The 10,265-nt window shown below is 27.8% G+C and overlaps 1 protein-coding gene across 2 annotated transcripts; it reads left to right on the forward strand.

The window, feature by feature from the left end:
* The first annotated feature begins 220 nt into the window (after positions 1-220).
* On the forward strand, positions 221-10,265 carry LOC101215638 (gibberellin 2-beta-dioxygenase 8). Of its 2 annotated transcripts, XM_031881978.1 has the most exons (4): positions 221-359; positions 1,527-2,011; positions 7,508-7,829; positions 9,836-10,265. In XM_031881978.1, the coding sequence occupies exons 2-4, from the start codon at positions 1,551-1,553 to the stop codon at positions 10,085-10,087; spliced, it is 1,035 nt and encodes a 344-aa protein (XP_031737838.1). In that variant the 5' UTR covers positions 221-359; positions 1,527-1,550; the 3' UTR covers positions 10,088-10,265. The 2 variants fall into 2 exon arrangements, with proteins under 2 accessions (XP_031737838.1, XP_004152933.2); XM_004152885.3 differs by lacking the exon at positions 221-359 and having other exon boundaries at positions 1,408-2,011.

Raw genomic sequence — 10,265 nt, forward strand, 5'->3', positions numbered from 1 at the left:
AATTATCATATCATATTTTAACTAATTAAACCCTTCTCTTCTCTCTTTCACAAATTTTTCTCTGATAACACACTCAAACGCGTGTTCTTCACTCAGCCATAGAATTTCTCAATCACAAAATCTCAAGATTTTAATTCTTTCACCTTATTGCACAAGTTTCTATGCATTGCATATATAATATATAAATGGTTCCAAAGTTCAGGGCTAACTCACACTCTTCTCTCGCTTCTTCATTAACATTCAAACCACCTCTCATAATCTTACTTCAAAATGTTGGTCATGAACAGAAGGTTTGCTTGCATTGTTAGAGCTTTCTGAAGGTTATCAAAAACTTAGGTTTTTTTTTTGTGCAATCAAAGGTATGAAAACAGGTTGATCATCAAAATAACATATATGCTTTTAGTTTATTGAGCTAATTTTGATTTCCAAATACTTATTTTTTTTTCACTTCAAAACACTTAAATTGATCACATATACGTTTGAAGTTGGAGGTTTGAAATTCATACTAACATTTGTGGTATTGAAAAAGAAATTCCATGTCTTTTATTGGTAAACTTTTCTTTTACAGCTTCATCCTAAAGAGGAATTTTTTTTTCACTCATTTTTTTCTCTTAGAAAAACCAGCTCATTGTACCTAAAAATAAATATTCAACATATAAAGTACAAAGGAAAATGAAATTGTAAATAAAAAATTTATAAGGGTTCTATAGGCAGAATACTTTTGTCCGAGATATAATAATATGTGTTAGGTGCAAATTATTTTAGCATGAGTAGAAAAATAGTTAACACATTGTAATAAAGACGGAAAGAGAAAACAAATAAGAAATAGTAAACATTGTAACGAAATAAACTGTGTGATAAAAATGAATTTGAAATAAAAATATTGGAGTGAGTTATATAGATTATAACAATTGAAAATACCAACGGCTATAATTGGAGCACTAAATATGGAATAAACTATAATAACTCACTTTATTCATTAAGGATTGTTTGGAAAGCTAAAATGTGTAATTAGAAATATTAATGAGAATCTGAGGAGTGTTGGAGCGAAAAGTCGAGAATGAAACAGAAATAAGATTGTGAAATTTGAAAATGGTGAAAAAGAGAGTAGACTTGAAAATTACAAAAACAAAATGAGTTTAATTTAGTATTATGAATTGAGCCAAAAACTCCAATTCAAACATATGAGTTTTGGATTACGTTACATCACAAACTCTATGGCAAAAAGACCAAGGTAACATACATAGAAAAAGTGAGATGTTTCCATGATGCATGCATACATAACATGTCAAGATAAATGATCAAAAGATATTTTATTGTATGGTTTGAAAAGCATTTAACACTGTCTTTTCTAGAGCTTCAAAAAGCTATAAACTCTTTAAAAAAAAAAAAGTAAGATCTGTGTTGGCTTGTCAATATCTCTTCAAGTACATACAACTTTTAGAATATATATATATAGTTGTTCCATTTCATTTTGTAAATGCTAAAACCTAACTATGATTTAATCATCATTTTGATGATATCAGTTAATTGGGGTTTGCATCTGAAATATGGCCGAGATTGAACCACCATTAGAAGAAAGGTATAATGAGTTGAAGAAAGAGGAATTAAATGGCAGAAGAACTATAGAAGCTGATGAAGAAGTAATAGAAGAATGTGAAGAAGAAATAGAGTTACCAGTGATTGATTTAGGGCAACTAAAGAAGGGGAATTTAGAGAGAGAGAAATGCAAGAAAGAAATAGTGGAAGCAGCAATGAATTGGGGTTTTTTTCAAGTAATAAATCATGGGGTTGCTGAGAAAGTATTGAATGCAATGATAAATGAGCAAAAGAAAGTGTTTAATCAACCTTTTGTTAACAAAAGTTTGAGTACTAATTTTCTTAATTTGCCTTCAACTCACTACCGCTGGGGTAACCCTGTCGCTATTTCTTCCTCTCAAATCTCTTGGTCTGAAGCTTTTCATATTCCTGTTTTGGAAGTTTCAACCTCGCACCATCATATTACTCTCAGGTATGCCCTCTACCTTACTGTCCCTTCTTCACTTTCTCTTCGTTATCAACTCTGATCTCTTTTGGATTATTATTATTATTATTATTATTATTATTATTTCTCCTTATTTTCTTCTTCATTTCATCATCTTTAGGGTTTTTTTTCTTCTTTTCTTCTTAAATTAATAATAAGATGACAGAAACTTTAATTTCATCTGGTGATCTTGTGCTCAAATCACAATTCATCAAAAGATTGGGAAAACAAAGTCACAAAGAAGAGAATATATTTTGATAGGCTTCTATGATATGGGGCATAATGTATTAATTAAAGACAAATTAACTAAGTAATTAATTAACTACACTTTTTCCATGATACAGTTAACTTGTATCAAAACTATAGTTAATTCATCCAGAGAGGGAGAAATAGAAGGCACGGTAGACAGAGAAAAGTTAATTATTATAATTCAAATTAAAACAATTATGATCCAAACTAAAATAATCTGTATATCTTAAACATAAACTATCGTAATTCAATTTTAATAACCTAGAATTACAATAATTCCTTGTTCAAAACTTCCCCAAGTTTGTTTGAAATGAAACTCTATGACTATGCTCATGGTTCATTTGAAGTTGTGGTTCAGTTGAAGTTGTGGTTTATTTGAAGTTGAGTTCAAGAATTAAAACGTTAATATTTCTCCTTAATTGATTATACAAGTACAAGATTCTACACTATATAAATATATAGATAGTACTCCATTATATGCAGAATAGAAAGTGTGTGGGTACACACGACCAATAATGAAGAAAAATCTATAATATATGTTTTTTATGTTTATTAAGAACATTGTAGGGAAAAGCTTGATGACCATTGGGATATATATATATATAATGATCATTGCTCTAAACGAAAGCTCCTCCATTTAGTTCTTTTCGCCTTTTTAGTTGGAGCTTTCCTCTTGCTGTCTCTCTGTTTATTTTGAATGCAAATTTTTATTGGTTTTGGAACATGACGTGGATGCTTAGAGGATGTGTTAACTTGGTTGAGATAGTTTGGTGCATCTACTGATATTTTTTATGTAGTATCTTGTTTATATATATATATATTGACCTAGGTTCAAAAACTTTTATGAAAATAACAATTTAACTTCACACTTTCATTTATAATTTGATACTAAATTGATACATTACTACGACAATGTAGTTCACGAAAAATACTAAATCGATAAAGAAAGTAGGAACCAAATATTTCTAAAACTTACAAATATTTTATCGTTATTTGATAAAAATGACAGCTAAATGATGAAATTTTTGTCCAGTAAAGATTAGATATTGTTATAAATTTAAAACTATGTAGTTTAGATTTGAACGTACAGAGTTCAAGAATTAAATTAACACATATTTGAAAATATAAGTGATGTATTTTGATGTTGATTTGATTATTATAGCATATAGGTAATGACTATCTGTGATAGAAAATAGTAAACACTAAAAATAGGAAAAAAATTTACACATAAAAAAGGATTTAAAATAGTAATATGGTTGATAATAGTAGATTATTGTGATAGTTTTAAAATATCAACTATTTTAATTGAAGCCCTAAACATAAAATGGATAATAATAGCCCACCTAAACATAAAATGGGTAATAATAGCCAACTCCACCCAGTTTGACATTTGAGGGCACCACTTAAGAGTCCCCCAAATTAAAATTTAAAAACTTAACTATCAACATTATATTTTTGTAACTATTTCATTTTTAGTTTTGGGTTTTGAAAATTAAAGTTATTTTATAGTATGAAATGATTTGCATCTTTTTAGTACAATTAATTGAATTGTTAACCAAATTTCAAAAAGTAGAAAAAAAACTCATTTTTAGAAGTTTGTTTTATAAAAACTTGGATAAGCTTTTTAAACTATTTGTCATGAAGTAAATAAAAGAGTTTTCTGTAATCTGTTTTTGTTATAAAAGTGATGTTTTATATGAAGCCGTAATAGTAAAATGTGTTTACTGTGTGCATTTGTTTTCTATTGTTGATCAACACACACTATTTATAAATCTTTGCTGTTCTCTCAAGAATTCTTGAATGTTCTTAAAAACAAGGATTGGTTTGATATATCTCAAATGGAAAAGTCAAAAGCTTTAGTACAGTTATTGTGTGATTGATTGATAAGCATAGTACAGGGTTTTAGAGCTACCCTAAACAAAATTCAACTCCTTAATCAATCGTATAAAATCAGAATATATGTTTTCAAGTATAGAAATAGGTATTTAAAAGAATTAACACCTCAAATTTCTTAGATATTTTTTTAAACCTTTAAAAGATGATACTTTTAAGTATATTAAAAAATATCAGTAGAGAAATTCAAAGCTACAGTAGATTGTATCATAGTTAGAAAAAGTCTAGATCTAGAAGAACAAAAGCAAAGCTAATCAAAATCGTTAACTGCTACTATTAGAGCTTGAAATTTAAAATTTTTGAACTTTCAGTTAAATATTTCTTGCTTTTAATGTTTAAAATAGATTAAAGCAAAAGTAGGGTTACAAGAAGTTACTACCCTCTCTTTGCTCCACTTTTCTTGAAAACCAACCAATAAGGAAGACTATTTTTACTTCTTTAAATAAAAGATAAACTCGTATGCTTATGTCATTAATAGACACATATAGACATAAACAATAGTGTAGGGTTGATAGGTGATTATATTCTGTTATATATACACATTCGTTTTGTAATTTAAAACAATTTAACTTAATAATACCCTTTCATTTTTCTGTTTTTTATTAGAAGTTTTCAATTGGGTCCTTTTTTTTTTTAACCTTTTCACTTGTTTTGAATTTAGTGTCTTTCATTTACTTCGTGTAAGTACCAAGCAAAAAGAGAAAAGAAAAAGTACTTCTATACAGGGAAGTTAAAACTTAACAAAAAAAATAATATAATTATAGAATTTTGAAAGATATTAGAACCCTTTGGTTTTGGGTCACATGTTTGAAAAGTGATCTAGGATTGCTAAGCTAGTGGTAGGTAGAAATGTTTAAATTTTATGTAGTTTGTTTTTTTTCTCTTTTTTCTTTTTTAAAAAATTTTGAAATGACTTTAAAAAAAAGTAATACTTTTGGGTAGGAGTAGGAGTTGGGAGCATTATAAAACCCCGTACATCATCAAGTACTTAGAAATATTTTTACACTTAGATATTTTTTAAATTTTAAACTCACTTTTTTGCTTAAGAGTCATAAACAAATTTCCCATTTTTTTTAATGTTTTTAATTGACTAAAATAAAATTATGTTTTTAATTGAATTTCCTTTGAGGTCTTGTAAGAAAATGTTAGGTTCATTCACTTTTGTGTTCTATAAAAAGTTTGTACACTTATTCATGAAGTGGAGGTAGGACATGTTTGACAAAATTTGTTTTACTCCTTCAAAATTAAAATTAAAGTAAATGCATGTTGTTTGTAATTGAAATATTGTTTTGAAGTGATTTTAAATACTAAAAATTGTTCTAAATCAATTTCAAAATTACTCTCAAGCCTCAAGTATGTCGTTAAGAACCTAAGACCTAAGTAGTACTTTGGAATGAAACATATTAAAGAAGTACAAGAGACAAGATGTTGATTATTATAGTTTACGTATTAGGTATAGATTATTTTAAATCATTTTATTTTTCTATTTTAAAATATCATTTTATTTTAAAATCCTAAACCCTCTTTTAAAGTTGTCTAATTAACTTCTTAGAAGAAGAAGGAGTAAACTATTATTGACTAATTCATATTTTAAAGTAGATAATGAACTAAAATTGAACTAACTTAGGATCAAAATAGTAGTAATTTAACCTGTAAAAACTAAATAATCTTCAAGTATGCAGATGGGTACATCCTTTATATAGGTGGATGAGATTAAAGGAAATATAGACCTACGTACATACACACATATATAAATAAGAAAAAAAGAGAAAGGAAGGGTTTAGGGTAGGGGTACCCCACAGTGACTGAAAGGGCAACAGAGAGTGCATATGGCTAAATGGACAGTGGTCATAGTTAGACATCACCCCATCACATGACCATCACATGAACAAGTTTGTTAATCTCGTGGGGGCATACCCCCTTTTCTTCCATTATCTTATCTTCTTCTATTTCTTGTTTCTTTTTCTTTCTTGCTTGGTTTTTATGCAACAAATTGATTTTTGGCTTTATTACTACACTTTTCTTTTCATTTATTGCTTCTTAGATATACTCTGTTTGCTAAAAACATGACAGCTCAAAACTTCCCATTTTCCCCATGTGTCTATTTCCCCCTCCTTATTTTATCAATTTTAATACATACCAAAATTATATTACTCATTCTTTCTCCATCTTTATTACAAATACTGCTTTTTCTTAATTGCTTCCTTGTTTTTATCTCTTTTCTGTGAAGCACATTTTTCTTTTAACTATCACTTAATTGTATACTTATACTTACACATATCATTTTTTTTTCTTTTATATTTTACTGTTTATATATATGTTAACTGAAGCCCTACTAAATAATTTTTTTTAACTCGAGTTGACTGTTGTAACACACCCTACGTTTGGAGAATTAACTAATTATAGTATATAGTAGATGTTTATTTCCATGTTTGCTCCCTAAACAATGATACAACAGCCCTAACCACCTTGTTATAAATTATGTCTTTAATCTTTCAAACAAAGAAAAGAAAGTGTACAGTCGATTTTGAATGTACTGTGTTTTATTAAAGAAAGTGGAGAGTTGTTCAGAACACCAACTAGACAAAGTGTAATAAGTTAGTATAGCTCGCTCCATGTTTGAAGCATCAATTATGATTTAGTATACATGTACAACTATTTAATTATAACCTACAATTAAGTATAGTAAATACTATATTTCAAAACTCTTGTGCGACATTATTTACTATTTGCTGCATTATTTAGTATTTTCCACTCATCTATTCTATTATTTTTGTTATAGTGTTTACCATTTCTTAAACAAACAGAAAATTTTACATCGCAAACACAAACTATGATAATCTAGAATAAAATAGTATAAATCTCAAAACTAAGCATCATAGCTACTAACTATTATAACCAATTAAACTACTAACTACAGTTCACGATTGATCTAAATGTTTCGTTTTTATAAAGTACAAGGTTTTTCTCTAATCATTCCATGTTGATCTTTTGTATTCCTCTTGTGTTTATGAAACACTCTTGTATATTCTATCTTATATTGCAATGTAATCTATCTCTTAGGTCTAGAGATATGATGAGGATGCTATAGACATGATATAAGCATTTACTGATGAAATCCCTAACCTCGAATCTTTGTTAAAAAAATATTTATCTTTTGATGATGAATCTGATCCCAAAATTGCACAGATCAATGTCTTGAAGAAACAAACAACCAAATACTTATCAAACACCTAATCTAAAATTAAATTTAGTTTTAATTGATGTGTTAAATGTGTTATATTTATAATTAATCAAAAGAAAAAGGTTATATATTGGGCTGTGTGTGTGCATTTGAGACAGAACAACAATGGAAGGAGTGGTGAAGAAGTTAGGGAGTTTAGCAGAGAAGATATCAGAAATATTAGGGCAAAGTTTGGGGATAAAATCAAATTACTTCAAAGAAAGGTGTGAGAAAGGGAAGAGCAGCTTTAGAATGAACAGATACCCACCATGTCCAATTGCTTCACAAGTCTATGGTCTCATTCCTCACACTGACACTGATTATCTCACAATTCTTTACCAACCTCAAATCAGTGGTTTGCAACTCAAGAAATCTGCTAAATGGTTCCCTGTTAAACCTAACCCTCGAGCTTTGCTTCTCAACATTGGTGACTTATTTCAGGTACCTCCCCCAAACACTTCCTCTCTTTTCTCTTTTTTTTTTTTTAGTATCTTGAAAATGTTCAAGTCAATTTACACTCTTGTCTAAGAATAACCCAATTGATCCTACAACATTTAAGTGTAAAAAATACTTGTAGGATATTAAATCATAGATAGATAACTACTATGATTGAACCCATAACTTTAGGTAATGCTCCTATTTGCTAACAATGGTTAACATTTTTTTTCTTTTTAGATTTTTAATGATGTTTAAATATGCAGTTGAGAGTAGTGTTCAGAAATCTATAAATATGTTTCTAATAACTAAGTGTATCTTTAGCTTTGTTCAGCTCATAACTTTGTTTTGAGCTTTCTGATTTTCAAATTTATGTTTCTTTTCTCTTCTTGATGTTTCTGTTATAGTTAGTTTTCACGTCTTAAAGGAATATTTTAATTCTAAGTCATCTTTTAAAATCAAGATCAAGTTTTAAGAAAACTGTTTTTCTTTTTCTTTTAGTTTTAAGAATTGGAGTTGTGATGAATGAGATACTAGATGTAGCTATTGGTCTCATGTTTTTTAGTGTCTCATTTAAACAAAAACTTTGTTTCTTAAAAAAAAATAGTAGAATGTAGATAAGAGAAGATGTAGAAATTAATTTATAGGGTGAAAGTAATATATATAATTTGCAAAACTATAAATAAAAATCTTCATTATATTTGTTTTAATATACTTTTTTCTTATTTTACGTTATTAACCAATTGAGTTATGCGAAGATAGATTTTTCTTTTAGCATTTAAGTAGAGTTTAAACGTGAACAGAAAATACATTTCTAAAATTTTGGCTAAAATCCTCCAAATATATTTAGAAAAATGTGGAAATAAAACAAATAAATTATTGATGATAAAAATTAAATTTTTTTTGAAGTATCAACAAGATCACATTCTATAAAAAAAAGTTTGCTTTAATTTCCTTTAAATACTATTACAACTATTTTAATAAGAAACAAAAATATTATTATTTAAAATAGGAAAAGAAACTTTGGACAGATTGGACAGTGATTTCATATATATCTATTCAATTTTCAATTCTTATAAACTATCTTTGTTTTATTCAACTATTTACTTTTTTAAGTTTCAAGGTTATAGATATACTTCATATATCTCAAAATTTCAAAAGCCAATATATATATATATATATATATATAATAAGGAAGATTGCAAAATTTGTTTGTTTTTTATAAACTTCAGAACAAAATTAATTTAGATCAAAATTTGAACAGGTAGACTTTTAGATAGTTTGTTGTGATCAATATTTTATCCACTTGAGAATTATTGTACTAATCTCGAAAGATTTGAACGTAATAGAAATAAAATCTATTTCATTTGGAATAACTTTGTGTGTAATAAAAGAAAAGAGGAAAAGTATTTTTATTCACTAGAAACTCAACTCAAGTAAGCTATCAAAAAAGACTCGTTTGAAAAGCAAAATTAGTTATAAGAATCAAAAACTAACATCTTTTAAAGGTAGATTGAGATGTTTTATAAGAAAAGATAGAAAACTTCATATGTATATATATGTGTGTATGTATTAAGAGAGATTTAAAAAAGAAAAAAAAGTTATTTGATAGGAAGAATTGAGGACAAAACGAAAATGGGATAGTAAACTGTGAAGATGTTAAAAAAAAGTTACATTTAAGAACGGTCGAAACAAAATGAATTTGATATCACTTGTTGCGCTAGAAACATTCAATCAGGCACAAGCATACGTTTTTGTTTACATGACTTTGGAAGCTACTCTAAACAACTAAAATCCCAAAATAAACTACTCTAAACAACTAAAATCCCAAAATATGAAAGCCCAAGTTGTAATCTTAAAAGATTGATTCTTCCCAAGAATAATATAAATCGGAAAAGATCAAAAGGGCACGTAAAGAAAGAATTATATAAACAAGATATATATGACTAACCTTTGAGAAGAGAGAGTAATAATTAAATGTATAATAGTTTGTACTGATGGGATGGGTGCAGGTAGTGAGCAATGATATATTCAGAAGCCTTAAACACAGAGTGGTGGCTTCAGAAGGAGTTGAAAGATATTCATTTGCATATTTCTATTGCCCGTCTGATGATGTGATTATTGAGAGTTGGTTGAAACCAAGCATTTACAAGCACTTCAGCTACAAAGAATACAGACAACAGATTGAAAAAGATGTTGAGAAAACAGGCAACAAAGTTGGCCTTTCAAGGTTTTTCTTGCACAATATCGCCTTGCCTCATTAATTAGTCTCTCAATGATCTATATATCCATTATTATTAATTCTACCTAACTATTATGAGAGGAAATTAAATAATTAATTCAACTAGTATATAGCTAAGGAGAGGCTATTTGGGTGTGTGTGTTTTGTATCAAATATTGCCAACCTACATATATATCACTTTCTTCTATGTTATAAGCTCA

Source organism: Cucumis sativus, chromosome 3 (genome assembly GCF_000004075.3).
Source record: "Cucumis sativus cultivar 9930 chromosome 3, Cucumber_9930_V3, whole genome shotgun sequence".
Classification (NCBI taxonomy): domain Eukaryota; kingdom Viridiplantae; phylum Streptophyta; class Magnoliopsida; order Cucurbitales; family Cucurbitaceae; genus Cucumis; species Cucumis sativus.